The 23,783-nt window shown below is 35.1% G+C and overlaps 2 protein-coding genes across 2 annotated transcripts in view; both read left to right on the top strand.

Moving 5' to 3' along the window:
• The first annotated feature begins 1,689 nt into the window (after nt 1-1,689).
• LOC100890212 (E3 ubiquitin-protein ligase TRIM56) lies at nt 1,690-12,109 on the top strand. The gene is made up of 2 exons (XM_011672956.2): nt 1,690-2,871; nt 12,012-12,109. Exons 1-2 carry the CDS (start codon nt 1,752-1,754, stop codon nt 12,107-12,109), a joined length of 1,218 nt encoding a protein of 405 aa, XP_011671258.2. The 5' UTR covers nt 1,690-1,751.
• Nucleotides 7,748-23,783, top strand: part of LOC753295 — a 33,404-nt gene continuing 17,368 nt past the window's right edge. Inside the window, exons 1-3 of the mRNA XM_001181782.4 lie at nt 7,748-7,934; nt 12,012-12,764; nt 14,791-14,905. Coding sequence (XP_001181782.2) covers nt 12,507-12,764; nt 14,791-14,905 — 373 coding nt within the window. The 5' untranslated portion in view covers nt 7,748-7,934; nt 12,012-12,506. The remainder of the gene's footprint in view (nt 7,935-12,011; nt 12,765-14,790; nt 14,906-23,783) is intronic.

Genomic DNA, 23,783 nt, shown 5'->3' with positions numbered 1-23,783 from the left:
GATAGACAAAATAAGAATGGGGAGAATAGGGAGAAAGAGTGGAAAAGGTGATAAAAGCAACCCAGAATCCATTATGCCGTTAACGGTGGGCATTATACTAATTTCTTTTTAAATAATATACCTTTTGATATCCATAATCATAATATTTTCCACTCTTATTTCCATGCTCTCTCTTTCACGCCCCTCTCTCTCTCCTCCTTTCTTTGCTATAATTGTTCTTCTTTCTTTTTCTTTTGTTTCTTTTTTCTTCATCCTTCGTCTTCCTATTCTTCTTCCATGTGGAGATGCCTCGGTATAACGTTTTTTCATCATTTTCTTGTTGTTGTTATTATTGTTATTATTACTATTATTATTATTATTATTATTATTATTATTTTTCTACTACTACCACTACTACTACTAATACTAATTCTATCACCACCACCACTATGAGTAGTTGAGTACCAATACTTTTCTCCTTCTTAATAATCATTTTTCCTTCTTAAACTTGATATGAATATGCAAATTATAAGATTGGAATGTGTTAATTCCAAGAGAGGACGAGTTGTTAGATAATCGAGCTAATAAACCACGAATTAAAGATAACGAATCGTCCGATTTCGTTTTGATTTTTTAATGTACAGTATTCTTTAATTCTAAGTTGTTGAAGGGGAATATGTAATCTAATTGCTCCGACCCAACAAACTGAATTTCAAATGTGTGTTGATCTAAGGGCTGAACTGCTTGTCGGGCTGAGATGGAGGATAAACTTGATCTATAAAAAAAAAAAACCTATTAAAAAACAACGACAAGCAAACAAAAAGACAATATTTCTAATCTAATTAGGGTGATTCTTGAAATAATACTTATTCGGCTCATTCAATCTACGAATATAGTCCTTTCCAAAGGTATGGAATAATCATGATTGATATCTGATATGTATTTAAAATCACCATTCAAAATGAAAGAAAACGAAAAGACTATAGAAAGGGCGCCGATTGCAACGATATGGAATGAGGATAAGGACGAGATGTACTTTTAATTAATGATGATGTTGTGTATTATGAGATGCGATGAGGCTGACACAATCGGAGATTATGTTCTGAACTCGGGAGTGCGACCTACCCACCACCAGCCTTGTAATTCAGACTCGATGTGATAATGTTGTCACTGAGAGTAGTAAACTCATTAAAGAATGTTCAGCCTCTATAGGTCTTATCGTTGTAAATTGGAGACTGTTTTTTTAAAGTAAGCTTGATTGGTGTATGTACAGAGAAAAATGTAAAGAGAGAGAGAGAGAGAGAGAGAGAGTTGATTGTACTATTTTTTTACTCAATCAGGATGTAACTTTTATGTATTGGATATTATCGTTATCATGTTTTGAACTTTATTATTGATATTCATTTATTGAATGCTTAAATGAATCGAAATTAAACTCAATGAAAGGTAGAATTTAAAGCACTATCATACAACACACCTCTAGTCGTTTAGCTTGCTAGACTAGTGCATGCACAGTAGTTACACATTGAAATAATGTGAGAGCGAAGATGATAGCATGGTGTACACCGTTTCGTTGATGAAACAGAATATGAAAATGCACACGTTAGCGTGCGGATGAGTGAGGAATGTGTAATGCATGCACACGACCACCGACGACTCATTCAGCACACCGCTAGCTTTGCGCAACTTGTTATCTTCGGTAGACGTAAACGTAGGAGGGGAACTCGCACACTCTTATACACGTATTGCAGCACGGAGATGAAACCGAAAATATGGCGGCATCTTCATTGCTCGAAAAGATCGGAGATTTTTTAGAGTGTCAGATATGTTTGGACAGCTTCAGACGACCAAAGGTGTTGCAATGTCTACACACATTTTGTCAAGATTGTCTGCTTCGTATGGCGCCTACTGTACAAGACACAGTGGTATGCCCAACGTGTCGCGAGCAGACACCATTGCATGGAGAGGGTGTGGCAGACTTGAAGAATAATTTCGTGCTTTCTAATCTGTTGGATCTTGTCACCTCGATTCAGAAACCACTTGAAGACCTGCCATGTGGAGCACCCAATGGGACTACGTACACCTGTTCAAACTGCGAGGACAACTCGCCCGCATCTTCACGCTGTCTCAACTGCTGTGAATTTCTTTGTGAAGATTGCGTGAAGGCCCATCGACGAATTCGAGCTCTTCGTCACCATGTGATGCGAGATATTGAGGCATGGTTAGCAGCTGGACAGTGCATCCGTAGTCCAGGGGATGGTGAAGAAAATACCAATCTTGTCTACTATTGTCCAGAGCACGATGATCGTGTGGTAGCAGTGTTCTGTGAAGCTTGTGAGTTGGCGATATGTAGTGAATGTGGTCAAACCGACCACGCTCGACCTCCACATCGTGTCGTGACCCTTGTCTTGGCAGCTGATCGAGAACGAGATCAAATTCGACTCATCCTGGCTGATTGCAAGCGCAAACTTGGCGTCTTCTCAACAGCCATCGAGTGCACTGTCCAGATCGCCAAAGACCTTCAGAGAAGATCTGATCGAGCTCAGAAGGATATACAGAGACGAGCACGAGAGTTCCTTACCACCATACAGACTGAACAGGCCCGTCTTATTAACACCCTTCACAAGACCAAGGAGGATAAGGAGAGCGAAATGGCGGCCCACATCGACGGTCTCCAGCGTACTGTGGATATATTACGTAACATGATCTCCATGGCAGAAGGTGCCATAACCTCTGACAGCAGCACGGCAACGGTGTTCTCTGCTAAATCACAACTAACAACCCGTCGGCATGAGCTTGAAAACATTACAATTCTAAGCGTTCCTGCTGATCTCAGCTCTCTTAAATTTGAATTGAATAATGAAGGCAGTTTTCAGGGGGACTTCCTAGGAAGTATTAAGTCTTTAAAATAAGCGTCACGAGTCAGCAATGCATTTCCATAATTAACGTAGATGAATCACATTTAAGATGGATTATTGGAGTTCTACTGTGATGACAGTAAAAACGTTTCGTTAACGTGCACAAGTTGAACAATTTATACCGGGGAAAAAAACGATTGTAAATCTATTTGCATCACCTGTTTGAAAGATTTTGGTCCATTAAGATATAATTCCTTTTTCTGGCCTCGAATATAAACTAAAATTCCAAATATAGAATCTAAGACTGTCTAACAGGGATGAAATTATTATTGTCCAGAAATACATCGATGAATATATTTTCACATCAAGGACGATTTACATGGTTATGGCTTTCATGCGGAGGCCAGCTTAAGTTATATTAGCAATCAGTGTATAAATTTACAAAACGAATCTTACCATATGCAGAGTGTATGTGCATTGTAAAAATTTGAATCATTGTATATTTGGGTTTCAAACGATTGTCACATACTAATATTTACAGTTTTGGACTCAAGTTAAACTTGCCTTGAACTGAACAGGTTATCATTCGAATTCGTGCTATGTAGCATTCTAATTCATCTGTTTCATGCAACAGTAACTTTTCATGATGTTAAAATAAATTGCGTAACATGATATATATAATTATTTCTAGTATAGCTATACACACTAAGAAAAAATGGTGCAACTATGCACCTTAGGGGTTCAAGCCGATGCAACAATAGCAGCACCTTTAGGGGTTAAATCCTGCGCCCTTTTTTAAAGGTGCAATCCTGCACCCTTTACAAGGGTGCCAGATTGAACCTTTTAGGGGACATGTTAGTACCCTTTATGGTTCAATCCTGCACATTTAAGGGTGAAAAACGATGCAACAATAGCAGCACCTTTAGGGGTTAAATCCTGCACCCAACATCGAGGAATACTCATGAAATTTGCTCGTACACAAATACATATTAAACATGCATGATGTTTCTTGGTTAGTAATCATATAATCAATATATCTATTGCTAAAACGTGAATGTAATTGTAACATGATCAGACAAAATAATCTATTGGTTAATGATTGCCGAAGGAAAATACAAATCACAAAATTGATGTGCATTGTCATAATTTGCTTAAAAAATCATGATAAATGTATTTTATGTGAACACGTGGAAAGTAATCATGAATTGAATGCAATATGCAAACTTTTATTTTTCACCCTGTTTTGGTCGATAGGGTTCATTTTTGTGGGAAGGGTGCAAAATCTTACATTGCACCCTTTTTTGCACCCTTTTTTCTTAGAGTGTAGGGCCTACTAAAGGCTTGTGTTGTACAAGACATGATACTGTGTTTTAATAGTCAGCTGTAAAGTCTTTCTTTCCTGTCATAGCGTGATTATAATTCAAGCTTTAATGACGGACTTGTCAACAAATGATTTTTATAGGGGTGAATGTGACATCGCAATGCTTCCGATAGACTCTTTTATTTCAAAAAATATTCTCTTATTGATAGCCTTAAAGGCAAACAATACATGTGACGTATATGACTTAAAATGTTTAGTTTCAACTTTTGTTAAATTATAATTATATGTATACTATGAGCTATATGAAAATATTTATTTATCCTAAAACATATTAATTGATATCAATTTATTTACGTTCCTGTAGGATGGATAATAAGCAAACGATGATTGAATCGCAGCAATGTTCATGTATAGTTGAATGCTGGCACTCAAGCAGATCGATGTAGCAGTCAGTGGTACGATATACCCTGCTTCCTATATTGGAAATTATGGCAGTCAATTCAAGACTCGAATTGATATTCCATGGGTAAGCCGGTTATTTTTATTTTATTCTTGACTTGCATGCTTCAAGTCGTCAAGCAAATTGCATCTGGATGTTGCATTATTGAATTGTGTGTGACTCACTGCTGTATGAATATGGAATCGAGTTTCGATGGAATGGATGTATAAATGACTCGTATGCCAAAGTGAGATGGAGAATGTAAGCCAATTAGTGTGCCAGCTAGGAGGAAATGAATTCTACATACCTTCTGCTACAAGGCGTTCTGAAAATGGTGTCTTTTTGTGTCTTATTGATTGGGAAAGGTATAATTGTCAGCCCTGATAATGGTACAATAAATTATGTTATCTGCATTTAAACTTGAGTGAATATTGACAGAAAAAATATGTATATAAATTGTCAAGGAATGAGATCAACCATGATTGTATATTGAATGGGAAAGGACGTTCTCAAATTTTTGTGCATTATCTACCAGGTTAAATGCGCAAAATACTCAACTAGCCGTGTACACAAATTATGTACCATAATTTCCTTATATAGATTGCCTCCTAATGCCACTATTTTGCTGTATTATTCATATTTTAGAATATAAATGTATTTGTTGTTTATAGGAGCATTAATATGATTCTAGACAAGGCAAATATCTTTTGGGTTGATCTCTTCTTCTGAATAGATACCTCTCATTGAGTTACAGGTTTTGGTCATAAATCTGTTATTCAAAATTGAAATTATAACGCCTGGACTGATCTACCGTTATCCAGGTTAAAAACGATTATACATGAAATCAGTTTGGTTAGAGATTTACTACGACATTAGATTCCAGAAAGCAATTAAAATAAATAACGATGCAAAAGATACGAACATTAAACAATCCGTAAACTACAAAGATAAAACATTTAAAATGTTTAAAGGTATAGACCAGTTTTGGAAACGCCCCCTCTCAAAAAAATGAAATGTAAGCTCTTGTTACCAATCATGTGAAAGAATATGTTTTGACTATTACGTGATGATACAAATTCTGACGGGAAACCGCCTTCTAATAATATTGATATATTTGGTAAATTATCATATCTATCCGGCCTGGATAGATATCGCGGAGTCCCATATACATCTTTCTGTGTACAGTGCTTGTAACTTTACCAAGACTGGGCCAAATTTCTTATCATTTTTATTCCAGAACCTTGCAGTACACATCAATACTTATATGCTATAGATGATCAACCTCTTCTGATCGATTCCACAACATTTCTTTCACAATGCAATCGCATGACCTGAACTGGTCTATACCTTTAATGGCCACTGTATTATCCTCTTAAAATGTGACATTGAAATGATGCAGAACATATCCAAAACAGTAAGTAGCTTCGAACTAATTTTTGTTTCTGACCAAGGACGTAAATATTAGTCATGGTCCTTCATTTTTCGGAAGCCTTCCGTCGGCTTATACACCACTGCAATTTAATTTAGTGACTTGGATATACAGTTGGCCCAAGGGGGCACAATGTTACTAACCCCATCGAATGGTGTAAAATGAAAGAGATGGGAAACAACATTCAACAAGATCCTTCCAGTATCCCCAGCTCCCCTCACTCGATGCCCTTAATTGTTATCTTGCATTTCATCCATCTAGCTCGTTTCTTGGGGAGGCCGGTGTCTATTCCATGAAACCAGTGCCACTGGATGGTTAAACCTATATTCAACACCATTGCGATGGTTGTTTAGGTCAAATTGAAATGATCACCATGAATACACTTTGAAATGAATTAATGACCTTGTTTCTCTCCATTCCGTTTACATATTAAAAGATATTGGTGTGCACTTGAATTAAACAGTGACTAAAATTTCATTCATTTCAGTATTTGAATTGGCTAAGAGTAAGGGTTCTAAATATTTCTTTAGTTTGAACGTATGTTTTCTAAATGTTGAACAGTTGCTAATGATAAGAGATGACTTTAGAAAAAGACTAGATGGCCGGGAGAGAGAAAGAGATACAAAAGAGAGAGAGAGAAGAGAGAGAGAGAGAGAGAGAGAGAGAGAGAGAGAGAGAGAGAGAGAGATTGCGTAGATTAAGAGTTACGCGCGTGTCAGTGATGGATCCTGTATGAGGTGAAGAAAACAAAATTTACACAAATTAATTTAAATTCATTTTTGTATTCATTCATTAGTTTTGATTTTCTGATAATGTTTTATCTAAAATTGCACACCAAACATTTTTTCGGAGTTGTGCCCCCCCCCCCCCCCCCCCCCCGCCAGAAGATACTGGATCCGTTACGGGGTGCGTGTGTTGTTTTGGAGAGAGAGAGAGAGAGAGAGAGAGAGAGAGAGAGAGAGGGAGACGTATTTCCAGGTCGGACGGTGTACTCGGATAAATGATGACACATTTTATTTCACTCATTTGTAATCTCCTATACGTACCTAATAAGTATGTAAATGTTTTATTTGAATCAATATCGTTTCCATTTAGAATAATCCGTCTGCTTTGTTTGGTAAATAATTATTGACTATGATGTGTTTTAAACAATTCAAAATGTGATCGAAACTCAGTTAAAAAACAAAGAGAAGAAGAAAATACTATATAGTTAAAGATCACCGGATTGAATAAGAAAAGAGAAAAATAATTATTGAATTAAGCTTAGGGCTTATATACATCAAACACCTAAGAAATAAAATAGTTAGGGCTGCTTCAGTCTGAAATATAAAATCAGTTGTTTTTTAGAATATGGCCCCTACATAGGGTCATTCCATAATACATGGATTTGAAAAGCTGTAAACGAATTGAGTATCTTTGCCAGCCACGCCTTGCAGTTTATATGAAATCTCGTTTCGGCAAAATAAGGAGTAGATAATTCTTACAATCCACAACAGTCACGTAAACTCAATCTAGGGTTGAAAAATGGACAACCGGCACAAGAAATTAAAATTTTTCCTTAATGAGTGAAATGCAGATAATACCCAAACAAAAGTGGCGCCGATTGGGCCGCTTTATTGGTGACGCCATTCTGTGCAATGTGTAGCGTTCATTCTTTCTACCACAGCGCCAGCACGACAATACCGCTTTGAAAGCGTGTTTTGAAAAGTGATCGTCGTTGCTTTGTACGCCACTTCCCTGGTTTCACCTGTTACCGGATCGGTGAAACGGTGGTGTATACACCCACATCGCGTACTGAACGCCTCCGCTCCGCAAGTTTGATGGGATTGTTGTTAAGCGAGAAGAATGCGGGGAGACTGCACCTATAAATTCGTCCAAGATTGAGGTGAAATATCTCTAGTTGACAAGGTAAGTTTACCCATCTACTGTCTCTTACATAATGAAACACCATGTGATATAATATGGAAGATTGTATTATTTTGTGAGTGCCCTCAGCTCCGAAACATTTGAACGTCCGATTAGACGTTCGCCACGCCGGTGGTCGCTCTCGGGGCACGCCTTGCCAAGCGGTGTAGAAATGAGCAGAACCCCGGTGCCAGTCGCGCAGTTGCAGCTATTGCACTGCTATGTATTTGTTTTGTAATCGTTCTTTTTATTCAGAACCGATATCCTGTAATTGAATGCTTTTTCAATCCATGGGAATGTTCCTTATTTTATTTTGGTTTGCACATGCAACTGTAACTGTTATTGTCTAGTGTAGTGTACTAGTTCATGGTTTGCTTTGTTTTATTATTTTTCACTGGCCTGGATGGATGTTTATATTGAATGGGTTTGAATTCTTAGTTAGGCTTATTATTATGAACTAGCAAGTCTTGTTTATTCTAATATCTATCTAACATTCGTAAATCTTTGACTATTTAAACTTAAAGAATTTATATAAATTCATATCAAATGGAAAGGTATTGCGCTAACAATGTGTGTGATATAACCAAGACCAAGCTACTGATCTAGAGAACAAAGGTGAAGTGTTAGATGAATTTCACCTGGGCATCATTTTCATGAAACCAGTTTTAATGGTCCACCTGCACACCCCAATCAGGCCGATTATACGGCATCTGCAAGAATCTTCAGTATTGAAGGAGGCAGATTATCTAGAAGAAGAAGAAGAAGAAGTACCGGTACAAGTTTTTTTCCCTCCAACATCTCTTTGAAACATGTATTAAAATTAACATGTGTTTTGATGGGATGTCAGCACACTTGTACCTGGTACGATTTTGTGAAACGCTGGATGCCTAGCTGCTTCTTACATGTATGTACTGTCGGACCTTTTAGAATGGGTGTTTATTTTCGGAATACATCATCTGTTCGGAGCCAGAGAGGGATTAATTGTGTGTAAACTGATATGAATTAATGCCCTTCTGGCTTCAAACAATAAATGGGCATTTTAGCGCAACGTGTCCCGTATGACATGACATTTATCCACATATTTTCTCTATGAACAAAAAATCTCTTGATACATGTATGACTATGACCAATATTGGGTATACCAGAATGCACCATTTTTTAATGCTCACATCAAAAGATTCTTCCTTTTTTAAAATGAAATATGGTTAAAAAAAAAGACATATCTCTTACATGACACATTGCATAGGATCGCCCTAAAGTGGTATGACCAGTATCTGTGTTGGCAAATCGCAGCATACGAGATAATAGAATATCCAGGTCTTTTTAATCACATGTACAGGTACATTTGTAGGTGCGATACAGAGCATTTTTTGTATTAAAATGGCCACTTTCTAGTTCAGATAATGGGCATAGCAGTTAAATGTACATGTATATCTAGTGGTATGTATTCATGGAGGTGATTACTACGGCCTATTAATTGTGCAAGAAAACCCATCTGTACATACAGAGATAAGAAAACTGTTCATTCGGAAGTGGAGTTATAATTAGTTTGTCAAGAACAACATACCACTCCATTCATAAGAAAGTGAGGAGTAGTTGTTGGTTGAAAGACAGAGACAATAAAAACCAAGGATCCGGCCCTCAGTTACAGTAGCCAATCTATCATTATTACTTTTGATAGTGTTAATTGTTATCTTCTTCTCGAGTGTTGGGTAGCCCCTAAAGAGGCTCTTTTGTTTCCAAAACAAATTTATGAAGTAAAGAAAATGAATAAAAGGGTATATTTACTTAGGGTGTTGTGTTCATGGCTTTTTGGCAAAGAGGTGATATTGTTTGGTATAAGGATTAGTCCTCCTGTAGAGATCAATACAGTTGGTGGAGTAGGAGAGTACTTCAGATAATAGGCAAGAGTCAAACATACATGTGAGAAGAGGGATGCTGTCTGGTAGGTAGACAGGTATCTTTCAAACTCTCAAAATTTGTTTGTTATTTAGATCAATTTGCTCTTTCCAATATATTATGAATACAAATGTATGCATGTACACAGGGGCATATATCCATGCAGGATTCTGTTGTTAAAAAAATATGACAAACTTACAAACAAGCATTAAATATATTGTGCTTGTACATGAACACCAGCTTGGATTAGAATGGGAGATGGTGTCATCCAGTAGTGCATGAGATACATTATATTGATGACCTTCTGATCTTAAACTGAAAAATATATCTTGCCTTACTTGTTGGGAATCTTTATACCTGTATACTGTGCATGTCACAAATATATTTTTATGCCTCTATATTTTAACTTTTGTAGATAATAGTTTTTGTATTATGTTTCCTGTATACAACATTGTGTAGAAACTACACAAAATAATGTTTGAGCCAAGTTTGCTTACTTTTTTTGGTACTAGTTTTTTTGGCAAGTCAGTCAGTGACCATTTTATATATTGTTCTTCTGGTTTTGTAATGAATATTGTAGATATCTTATGAATATTAAGTGGGAAGATTGTTAACTGTAGGTACATGTACATGTAGTTTGGTACTGTATGTTCCATATGTCTCACTTTATGTTATTTCTTGACATTATCATTTTTCAGAATTTAATTAGGTTTGAATGATTTGAAGTACAAAAAAACAATTTGTGATATCCCACTGTCATTGTTACCATAACAACTGCTTGTTCGGCTGTAGGCAGTCAAGTTTTCTTTACAGATGATTTACTGTGCATTTTTTCCTGTACGTAATACAAGTCTAGTATTAGTTTAATCAGGTGCCATGCAACAAATACACTGTCAAGAGTTATCAATCTTAGCTATTATTGCGATCAAGTTTTTCTCGTTATTAGTTTTGCAGGGACAGAACACTATGCAAATGCTTGGATACTCATGGAAAATGTTTTACACAACTAGGCAGAATGGACTTCTGTTTTAACATAAGGGTGTAGAAAACAATTTTCTTTGATTTGTATTTTTGTTTTCATTTCTTCAATTAGGCATTTTCTTATTTTTTCTAACATTAAAGTTTGTATTTCATGTACCCATCTATAACTATCAGATGAAATACGTTTGAGATGGTTGCCTTGATAGAACCAGAGGTTCTGTGGTAGTTACGCATCAATATTCATTCCATTTCAATGTTTATTTATTTATCACATTGATTAAATTTGTTGTACTAAAAATGGTTGATATTATGTTGTGTCCAATGTATTTTATACAAGTACATGTTTATCTTTTTTTTTTAATGGAATTGAAGTATCAGAAGTTAATTTGGTGACAAGATCACTAATGCATAAATGTATTTTCCATACATTTTGTACCACAAATACAGCCACTTCCATTTGTGTCCTTTTGTGTTTCTATTAGGAGCCACCATTCAACCCATCTGAAATGGTCCCTTGGGTTTTCTGAAAAAAGACAGCAATGAATAGCAAATAACCATTGAGTGGAAACAACCATAGCAATTCATCAGTGTCTGCATTAAAAAGCAATTCTGCAATGAATACTATCTATTTTCTTGCATTCACAACTCGGACGCTCTAGTTTTATTATAGATCTTTTGTCGTTGCTGTCCTGTAATTTTAGAGTATGCAATGCTTATATCCATTGGATTAGATTTAGATCTATTGGATTAGAATTAGCTCAAAAGAGCTTCCATGATTTCAAAGGGCAGTAGGAAAGAAAATTCTGGGGCGATCAATTTTTTTACAAAAAATGCAGACAGGTGAATTGTCATGCAGAGATTTTTCTTTCTTCAGAGTGTAATGTTAATGGAAATTTAGATTGTAAAAGTCTGTTCATCCCTTTAGATTATTATCTACCGGTAATTCTATTTGTTGTGACCCTTGGCCCATTGAATATGATTCTTCACATGTAATTTGCAACCTCTAGATTTGGGAAGCGGTTTCTGGTGAGTTTCAATGCTATGCTCTGGTTAAGATGACAAAGGTGGAGTTTCAGGGCTTTAAAGATTTGAATTATTAAAATTCTCTAGTGCTCCAACCCATGCTTGCTGAACAATTTTCCCTGGAGCATAATATGAGATACGATTTATTCTTTTTCTTTTTTCTTTTTCTTTCTCCAGGTTTATGGAAAATCTATTCAAGTTCACCAGAGGATGAAGTTTCAAATCACATTTACAGCACTCGCAAGAACACTGTGACACCAATCCTTACAAGTTAGACTATAGGGAACATCGTCACAAAAAGAAACATGCAAATGGACTATACATGACACAAATGATGAGGTGTTCTTTTATTATCAGGAGATATTGATCCAGGCACGTGATTCGTAGCATATGGAGTAAGGCATGCTCGGTTACCAGACAGCTTTTTAAATATTCATGACCCATCCATCAAAATTGCCATTTTGACTTGGCTTACAAAATGCAAAAACACATGTAGTGCATATTATATGAGCAAATTACTGAAATAGAATTTTTAGATAAGCTGTGAAGCAGCCATTGACTGGATGAGAATTTAATGTCAGACAATACATTGTCTAGTGTAAAGAGAGCCGTAATTGTAACGTAGATGCTGCATAGATATTGATGACAGTGATGAAGTGCCATGTTTAATTCATGAGAGTTGATTTGCCGAGGAAACCAGCTGCCATGATGGTCATCAAGGGACACCTGGGGTCAACGTCCTCGGGTGGAGGACCGAGGCAGTTGAAGCCTCAGCCGATCAAATCTTGGACTGCTAAATCAGAAAAGGTTTATGAGAAGTCCAGGGAGAATGGGTTTGTGCCTGCACAGCGGGGTCTGTACACCAAGACTAAGAATCCACTGCCAGTCAAGTACACAGTCAGAGGAGAATGGGAGTTGCAAGAATGTGAGGTAAGATATATATGGATTTACATGTGGGTGTAATGGGAAGTCATGATAATGCCTCTTGCTGTCAAAACAAAGCGGATATGTCAGGTAGCTAACGCAAACATTCAATAAAAAAAAAATTGTTTCTAATTTTATTCTAAGTGTAGTGTATTGGGTTGTATTCATGTTTAAAGCCTCGTTCAAACGTTTAACTGACACCTCCCTGGATAAACAATTTCCAAGAGATGCTGTATTTAATTAAAATAATATAAGGGTAATACGCTTACATCATTTATTTAAGTAAAAGCCAAGTACATGTAAGTACAGTTAGAGGCCTTTGGTACAGGAAGCTACCATTTTTAACTCACTTGTCATCCATTTTCAAATAAATATGGTTTGTTTTGCTGCTGCAGTGAAGTGCAATAAATGTTATCGAGTACACCACTATTAATTGATCACCCTTTACTAGTTTGAATTACATGTTTGTATTGAATCAGTGACATGATATATCATGCAAAGATTGGGGTTTTTTATGGTGAAGAATATCTCAGAATATTCTGTTGACATAAAATTATACTTTCACAACATCCTTATTTCTCTTTTCACTTCTTTAAGGATATACAGTATATGTACAATGTACAATGTATGTGCTTTATCAATATTGTTGGGGTTTTAATGATAATTTCTGTTTTAGTCCAGGCACGTAAAATTGATTTTGACACCGTCACACCCCCCTAGTCAGTGGCTTTGGGCGACAGCTCTATTGCGGATGACAGTTAATCAATAAATAAGGGTGCGTCCAGATGAAAAGGGTGAAGGAGTGCACTTTCTTTTCCTCCAGATAAAAGTCAGGCAAATGTACATTAAAAGTACACAGCCATAGTTGTATTGATTTCAATTTTTAAACCGAAATACATGTAGGAGAACAGATCAGAGATTAAAATTTTCAAATGAGAATGATACTTGCTATTTATTATAGCCAACTCTTTGATCTGCCTAAGAAAAAGACAATTCAGCCTACATATATGTAGGCTTGATTTTTTTTAAATTAAAAAAAAATATATTAATTGATTTTGCCTACCCCTTCCGAAGATGGAACGATTCTACCTGTACTTCTCATTTTCTATGCAATACATGTATTTTGATTAGTTTGTTGACCATTGTGCTTGAAACCAGTGCAGAGTACACAAACAGACATGCTCATCCTCTCATGATAGTCACTGAAGATGAGTCTTCAGTTGCATGTAGTCTGTACTTCAAACATTATGCTTTACTTTTGGATTGTATCTTTCCCAACAATTATCCCACAAGTACATGTATGCTATCATGATTTCTCAGTAATTTCATGAATTCATGCACTCTACAATGTGTCAGTTTCATTTAGGCCTTCATGTACTATGTATAGTTGCTTCTAACTCACTTCTTGCCATGATGTTACATGTACAATAATGTTCTGCAAGAAGACTAGCTTTTTATCAGATCAGTTGAATGAAGTCGAATGATAAAGAGCTATTTGGAGATTTATGGCTATCCTTTGTACACATGTACATTTTGCTAGTACAAACTATTTGCTGTAGTCCAATATTGAACTAGATGCTCTTTGAGCAGAGCTAGAAACATTGCGTTGGGATTCATACATACAATGTACATGTCGGTACCCATGATTGACTGGATTTGCAACTGGATAATGAAGGATTTTTACTGTGCATACATTCTCATAAAAAGGATGTGATTGATGCAGGAGAGCTCACAAAATAGTAAAATTTTTCAACTAGATGTGTTACCTACATGTATGTTGGTGTCATGGAAACATCAGTAAAACCATTCCATCAACACAAAAGATCAGGATCTATCACTCAGTTATTTCGGAGTGAGTCAAGTAACAATTCAACTGAAAAGGTAATTCTTTAAAAATCAAAATTTCTTCATATTTCCAGATTCAGGTGTAATCTTTTTGCTCAGATGAGAATTTTGTAACATTAATGTTCATTTAGTTTGTTTTTTCTCATCATTGATGATGTTTTTTTTTCTTCTTGATCATGAATTCCAGGAGCATTTGGCGTGGCTGAACAAAGTTCTGAAGAAGAAGAAACACAAGCCTTTGACAGATTTCCGCAAAAGTGTGTCAGATGGCCTAACTCTAGTCAACTTGCTGGAGATCTTGTGTGAGTATAGTCGGTGATAACAAGTACACAAGCTAGCACAAGAGCAAAGATTGGTTTAGCTCTGGAATGCTCTAAAGTGCTGTTTTTTTCTTCTTAAACTCAGACGAGCTTTGGTAAAACATAAACATACATTTAAATGACATTGGAAGGAAATAGCGAATGCCCCAAAACACTTGTTAACAGCAGCAACAACAACAAAAAAATGATTTTACTCTGTACATGTTTAACTGTGTTTTTTCTCTTCAAAGAGCATTCCTGTGATTCTGGAAGGGGGAAAAACAGTTACATTTGTCAAAGGATACATAATTCTTGTGACACAATTAAACTACATTTAAGCGGCTACAGTATTAGGGCTTAACATGAGGTTTACTATTATTTGTCATGCAATGTATGATAATGGTTAGCACTTAACCGTTTAGCACCAATATGGTTTCAGTCAAGGACTGCTATTTTGCACAGCATTGATAAGTGTGAGACATGATAGATGCACAATAGGCTCCAGTCCTGGCTAATGAACATTATTCCCATAACTGAAGCTTTCTAAATACAAAGGGAAGAGAGAATTGGCTTCTTTTCACTTTGTTTTCTTTTCTTTGCAATATGACCTTTGACCTGCTCCACCCTATTTTCTATAAAACATGACCATTCGTCAGAGCCCTCTGATGAATGAATGTAAGGGACATTATTGATCTATGCTGTAATTGGTTTGACATGTTCTTGACAGATGTGACCTAGCTGTCCTACAGAAATTGGACAAAACATCTGCAAGCACATCATAGGACTATTTTGATGAAAGAAGACACCTTCTTAAAGAAAAAAAATTAGTGGTCCATGCACAGCAACAAAGGTCCTGAAATAAATCCCATTTGCAAAATTGCTGTGATAATGGCCAACATTAGCAAATTCAAAAGATTAATGAAAGCATCTTCCATATATATTCATAGTATATTTAAATGCACAAATTGTTTTTTAAAATAATAATCAAGAAAAATAGTGTAACAAGCTAAAATGTAAAAAAAAAGAAGGTAGGAACATGATAGCAGTTCAGACAACTTTGGTAATTGAATGAAAAGGAAAAGGACACAATGCCTTTTAAATAAATAATTCACTACATCATATATATTTAAAATACAAACTAATAAAAATGAGAAATGGTATGCCCCATATCTGGAGGAACATGTAGAATGTAGCATCAGAAATACAGCTTATTTTATATACTTGGCCAAAATCATTTTGAATTTGCAAACTTAGATGTCTTTCATACTGTTGCAAGCTTGAGGAGCTACATAAGTTATGTAGAATGTCAAAAAATTATACTACATGCATAGTCTCAAAATGTTAAGAGAGAGAGAGAGAGAACGTTATTATTTATTTTTCATTGGTGACTGAACTTTAAATTTCTAATTGAAATTGGTCAATTTTAAGTGTCTTGTACTCTTATACTTAGAATTGTTGTTTCTATGTGAATATATGTTTAGGGCTAAACATCCAATGCTCTTAAAAGGTGTGGATACTGTAAATTTCAGAGAAACTATTTTCCTTAATATCTCATTAATCCCTGTATCTCAGAACACACGTCATCATGTATTCTATAGCCTCTCTGTACGAGGTACAATTCCAGGGACACCTATTCAGATTATTATCCCTTCGTCGCCGGAGCATGAACCTATGTTCCACTCGGTGTACCTTTCAGCGCTATAATCAATACCTTCTCTTCAGTGGAATCTTGCTCCTTGTTCATTAAATATTAAGTGGTGCTCATTAGGAGAAACTGATGCAAGATCTGTAAATTCAGGAAAGAATTGCCCCTACGTGTAGGTCTTGAATTGAATTATGTTGTATTGTTGTTAGATCTTTAGATTAAATGCAACTTTAGTCACGGAATGGTAAGGGATGACAACATTCCTAGAAATTGTATTTTAGTCTAGTTTTGACATGATATGTTCATATTGATTATTAGATTGAATCCCTAGGATCAATCAATATTGAAGGCAGATGAATTAGAGTATGTTAAAGGAACGGGTAGAATTAGAGGGAATCGTGAGGGAAATAATCAGCTACACTTAAAACTTATCAATTCACTGATTGTCAGCAGTAAAATATAGCCCTTGTTTATCTTATTTATTAGTATTTGCAATATTTCACGAACCTACTATTTTGAAATTTCACTGCACTATTCATAAAAATGGTTGCTTGTTTTTTCTATTTTCTTCATCTGTTTCTTTTGAAAACCAAAATGATCTCTTTTTATTCTCTGCAAATTACGCCTTCAACAAATAGAATAACTAAAATGAAAAACATGTTGAAGATATTTACAAAATATTGTTTCTTATCTTTTCTAGCCTCAATGAGAAATGTTAGCCTGAAATACATGTAATATTTCACATGTAGATAGATTGCTTAATCAGATGATCAGTTTTAATTTCACACGCAAACTACACATACACCTGTATGTAGGGCTTAATTAGGCTTCTGAGAATACTGGCAGCTCTTTAATTACAAGGTGCATAATGATGGATGAGTGATATATTTCATTCATGCACAGATTGTAATAATCATCTTCTATATTTTCTGAGGAATAGGCTGTTGATAGTCGACATGTTTGTATCATCAGAGCTGAAAATTTAATTTTCATGTTTTAATACAGCTTTAGTCTTTTTTTAGTTAAGTGCATACCACAGAAAAAGTTAATATTTATTTTTCGGGAGCTACTTTTCAAGCTTGTTCTGCATAAAAATAACACTCTAAAATTTGTTTTGCATTGAACTCTATGCAAATTTACGGGGGCTCTTTTCTGATTTTCGGGGGCTCTTTTGGGCATTTCGGGGGAAATTCACCCTGAGCCCCCGTATATTTTTTTCACTGGTGCATACAAATCGTCCCTGTTTTCACGAAGTGACGGTAGTGAGGAAAATCGTCACGCAAAGTGAATGCAATTTTTTTTCACTACCGTCACTTTGTGAAAACAGCGACGAAATGTGCCTTATTTAAAATATTTTTTTAGTCACTTTATGTATGAAATATTTGAAGGAATTGTGCATTTAGTTTTTCTCAGATATCATTATAGATCTCAATCTCAAGTCATGTAATTATTTGAAACAATGATTAATTTAGGATAGTTTTATTAAGAGCTTTATTTTAGGCGTGACATGTGGTTAGTTGATGATGATGAGTTCAGGCACCCTCCAGCTAGGAGATCATTATGATTGAACATTGTGCATGCTCACTGCCTAAACAGCTTGCTTCTCTGGGATTATCTTCTAACAATAGCTGGAAGAAATCAATAGCAAGCCAGGAATCAATAGTCTGAAGACGTAGAGAAAGAGAGATTGGAGTGAGCGTGACTAGATTGCGAGATGAGTCTCTTAACATGTCGTTTGAATGATACACTTGACTCTTCGGGAGAGACAAAAATGGAGACAGTTTGGCTAGCAGTGGTTTTGCCATCAATAGTCTCAAGACTGCATCTGTAACAAAGATAGCATACTGTAATTGCTGGAATTGTAATTACTTAATTTTGAGTCAATATATTTATTTAGGTCTGAGTAGCAATCTATTGAACTGGAAGTAGTCCTCCTTTCCAAAGTGTGTTGAACTTGAAGGGTTTTTATTAGTGGGAAGCTTTTTTTACTCCAGGAACCTGATTGTTTTGGTAATTGTGTATGATGTTATAATGAATGCTAACTAATCTCTTCTTCGTATATGGGAAGAGGGAGATAGAGGGAGAGAAAGAGAGCAGGGAAAGAATAGATTCTGAAATAAGTAAAGAAAATGATCCCTCATTGATCCACTAATTTTCCTGTACATATTTACTAAAGGCCTTCTTAATGGACTGTTGCCCCTATGAATGGGACTAAACCAAACACACTAAATGCATTACAAGTTCATGGGCATGGTCGGTGTAGAGAAAACTGTATGACTGAGTGCACAATATACCTACACATGCTACTTGCACAAAGGCCCTATGAAATAAAAATTTAAATGAAAACTCCATGCATTTTTTTTTTGGAGGGGGGGGGGGGGGAATCATGATAATTACAATGATGATTAAAAATTGCAATATATGGATTCAACTTGTATTTTTCACACATTCATATCGTTCCAAGATTTTAAATAATTGGTTTCCTCTGACAAACTCATATAACATGTACATTATGTAGCATATATAGTCTATGCTCCACTTTTTTTTTTATTTAAAGCTATCCGATTCACTTCCCTTTCTGTTTTAAGCTAGTGATTAATCCCTCCGTTTTGTAAGGTGCAATATACTGAAAAGCTTACAACACTGTTCAAAAGCTAATCCTGAGCAAAGAGCAATTATAGGATAAACTGCTTGGCTTGATCCAATGATGATAGATACTTATTGTTTTGTGTTCCAGATGAACTAAAGAATTGATTGGACCTAAACACTATGAAATGGCAAGAATGTATTCTAAAGAAGCTTTATATTGTTGTTACAATTACAGTTACTAAACCATTAGATTGATATGTAGACCTGTCATCTCTAATTGGACAAATGTCATTTAAGTATTATGGTCAATTATATTTGGACACATCGTTTACATCCTATCTTCTTCAAGGAAATAATTTTACCTACTAGTTCATGTAGAGTACACAGACACTACTACCAAGATATTAATTGTTTAGCTTTTTGGAGAAGTGTCTTCAGATGGAATTGACTTCTTTTGAGTTTAGTTCATGCATTGATAGTTCATATTCATATGAGGTTTAATTCTTTGTTATTGCTAAGTAAAGAAAACAATTTATGCTGTTTGAATAAGTTGTATTCAGCATGTAGGCAGTATAAAGTGATTAGTACTTTGCTGGCTTCAAAGATTTTTGTTTTTACACTCACAGTCACTTTCCAGTTGGTGTAAAAAATGAAATTCATATTTCTAATGTACTTTATTTTTGTATTATCCACAAAATACTCACTGGGGAAAAAATGCTAGAAAATATATGAACTCTAGTGGGTACCACTTCAACTCCTACATGAAGGGTATCACTCTGTGGTAAGTCGATTCGCTTGACACAACTCTCTGGCGAAATCAACTGTTATAAGACAAATATGTATGCTAGCATCACACCTCTCCACAAAGACACAATTATCTTGGTTCTGCTGAAAACCTTGGTGAGGTATTAAAGTCGTCTCCATCTTCTTTGTGCCAACGACCTTCCATCCCACATCTTTGTGACCACTATTGCCTTAGCCCTTTTCTTGAGCCTATTGATTTCCTCGTGGAGAAGGTATTGATTACTTTGTCTTTCTGTTGAAGACCGTTTACTGTGAACCAACAATGATGGGATAAACTACAATTACAGTGGATGATGAGTAGCCAATGAAGACTCTTTAGATACAAATTATATATCCTCTAGAGACGGGTTAGTTTTGAAAAGGGTTAGTGATCAGAGAGGGGATATACTACAGAGCTTTCTTCAAGACCTCAAGCAAGTTGAGTGTCCTTTTTGTCGATTGAAAGGATTCATTAAGTGTTCTATAGCTCACCCACAAGTAATGAGTGCAGACAATAGAGGTCTAGAACTCAAGGTAAACTTCGGGGTTTGTGTCCTTGACGGAAGGAAGAGACAAAAGCAAATTGCCTTTTAAGATTGTTGAAAATTGATGAGTTGTTTTTACCCCAGACAAAATTTGACAATCAATAAATCAATAAATATTTACTACTTTATAAACACATCATGAAGACCTGAAAATGGACAGATATTGTGAAATTACAACCATAGATCATGCACCGGGCCAATCCAAATATAGACATAACAATTTGATGAAATAGGATAGTGGAACTCAAGACATTTAAATTGAGCACAAATATTTTGAAGCTAATTTTTCCCCTGGGACTAATTTGATAATAGTTTGATCTTGTATAAATTACAGTCCGTTATAAAGATATAGATAGATAAAATGAAGAAATCAAAACCATTGCCATGTATTCTACAGTCATTATGATTTATGAGCATTGTGATTCTGTTTACCCCTGTAGATCATCTAAGAAGTAGGGTCAAATGTCACCAGGTATAGAATATCAAATCCATGAAGTGCACTATGAAATATTGAATTTCAGTGTAGTTTTGCATTAAGTCAGAGTTTATTATTAACATTTGTATGGCATCTACATGCATACATGTCTGTATTATTTTGTAGAGCTTATTTAATATAGGTATGTGCGAAAACTTGAGAAAAGAGTAATAATATGGATTCGATTGGATGACAAAGTATTGGGCATGGACATATTTACAATGTACTACTCCTATATTTTACTTGTAAATTTTGAGGAACATGAAGAACAAAACTACATATAATTTATATCAAATTAAACAAGCTTCAGGTATATATTTACATGTACAATCGTAATGTTTGTGTCATATAACACATTGAATTGAAATCTGTAGATTCAAATTGTGTCTAATACACATGTACTATGTTAAAAATTTAAATGATGCTGCACATTGGTTTGAACCAAAATTATATTCATGTATACATGAACATGTTCATCTACATGTGTATTTACTAAGTACTTGCAGAGAAATATAAGCTGTACATACATATACATGTACTATGTATGATTTTTTTAATAAATATAAGCCATAATTACAGCCTGATATACTAGTACATGGTAGGGTAAAAAGCCATGTAGGTTGTGTAGAAGACTAGACCTACATATCAAACCAGCAGGGAATAACATGCTGGGCTTCAAGAATCTGCCAACTGTTCTACCCAACAACAAAACACATCCATGTCCATGCATACAAGATTTTGTAGAAAATGCTGTTTCATATCTGGAACAATTCAGGTTGCCATGGCGATCACCACATCGTATTACTTCAATTTTGCAGCAAGTTTGTTTCTCTAGGAACATAAGAAAGGGATTTGGATTACTGCGTCCTTTCTTATGAGCTGGAATGTGAGCTGTTAGTTGTCATGGTTTTGTAAGTAACGGTGATTGATTTTGAGATATTTAGGTGAAGTCTGACTGCTGGAGCTTTTCTTAGGTTTAGGCTGTTCTTCATGAATGCAGTAAGTCAAGAATACCAGACTGGCAGGGCATGTACAATCAACAGTGGTTACAATGTTGACTTTTAGGATAGATTGGTAAATCTTTCATAGATTCATGTACATTGATGCCATAGACATGATGAATGCTGGGTATAGACAGAATTAATAACATTTTTGTGTGGTATTAAATCTAAACGATTTGTTACTTGAACTTTTAAATGTACATGTACAGCTTGTACACAAGAAGATAATTGTATCAATAATTATTATAATAATTATTATCATGTACAGTATACTCTTGCAAACATGGATGCCATTAGATCACTGTTGTCTATATAAAGTAATATGCAATTTAGTAAGGTCCAACCTACAATGTACATACATGTACATATACATCAGTAATTGGGAAGTACTATTATCCATCATCAAATTGATGTAGTTCTATGAGTAGTTATATTATCCATCATCAAATTGATGTAGTTCTATGAGTAGTTATATTATTCATTCAAATGTGAATATATATGTATAAAATATATACAGACCCAGTTTGGTTTGGGTTTAATAGAGACATGAAATTATTATATCAAAAACAGAAAGGTGTTAGAATTTTACATTTTAAGGTCTATCCATATTTCATGAGCTATCTAGCATTAAATTGTCGATATACTGTTTTAAAAAACTAAAAAGCTATTAAAAAAATGAAATGTCAAATGCATACAAACACCATAAAATCTAGAAAGCCATACACACATAATATGCAATCAAGTGTACTTTTTAATTAAATTGAGATGGAAGCTATACAGAACAAAAGATAGAAATCAGATATCTCTTCATCAAATGCGTATAAAAATTTCAGTCGTAAATCTAATACTTTCTGTGGTACCTTAATAATACCAAATTAGAGTATCTTTACTGCCTGATAATATGTTGTGAAATGAGGTATATATTAAACAAGAAATTATACTCTGAAAGCATATTGGGTTGAGCTGTTTTTTTATTCATATAAAACTCACAAACAGATGCCATGATACACAGTGCTTGAACTAAATAATAGCCTAAATCAGGGCCCACATTGTGTTAATCTTCCCATCCACACCTACAATATTGAATTATAATGAAAACACCATTCACTTGCTTGGGCAGAGAGCTGGGGGATAAACAGGTTAGAATAGGAAATAGGTGACCTGAAATAATTCAAAAATCTTTTTTATACTTCTTATAATATGAACCAGAAGGCATATTTTGGATTATAGTTTCACAAAGTACAATAATTATAATATCAATGGAAAATGAATATTGCTGTGGTTACCTTAGATTGGCAATTCAGATTTTTTTTTCTCAGTCAAAGCTACTTAACAAGATAGCATGTGCATTCATCTACATAAAATGATATGTGATATTAAGCCTCTGGATACAGGCATGAATAAACTATATCCTCATATTTGATTGCTTCTATTTTGGGGTTATTAATGTCAAAGATCAGAGGCATTATTTACTGTTTTTTCAGTGAGAAAGAGAAGGGAGAGGTGGATAGAGAGAGGGATGGGAAGAAAAGGATTACTGATACATGTACTGATTGCCGGAAGCATATAAATAATGGTTGGTTCACTCTAACAGTTGAAGTTATGAAAAGATATATGATTTTATTTTATGACATATGATAATGCTTTAACCACAAGTCGTTTATCATTCAATACTACTGTCTTGTTTGACAAGATGATGAAAAGTTTTGTATGAGTGGGTGCACTTCTGTTTTTGGATCTAGTAGTACATTGTTTCCAGACATGCACACATCATGATGAAACTACATGTACCTATGGGAGGTAGTGATTTTGAATAGAAGGTGGAGGATGTTATTTTCCACTT

The sequence above is a fragment of the Strongylocentrotus purpuratus genome, unplaced genomic scaffold (assembly GCF_000002235.5).
Source record: "Strongylocentrotus purpuratus isolate Spur 01 unplaced genomic scaffold, Spur_5.0 spur5_scaffold_5, whole genome shotgun sequence".
Classification (NCBI taxonomy): Eukaryota; Metazoa; Echinodermata; class Echinoidea; order Camarodonta; family Strongylocentrotidae; genus Strongylocentrotus; species Strongylocentrotus purpuratus.
This window is presented reverse-complemented; position numbering and strand designations above follow the sequence as displayed.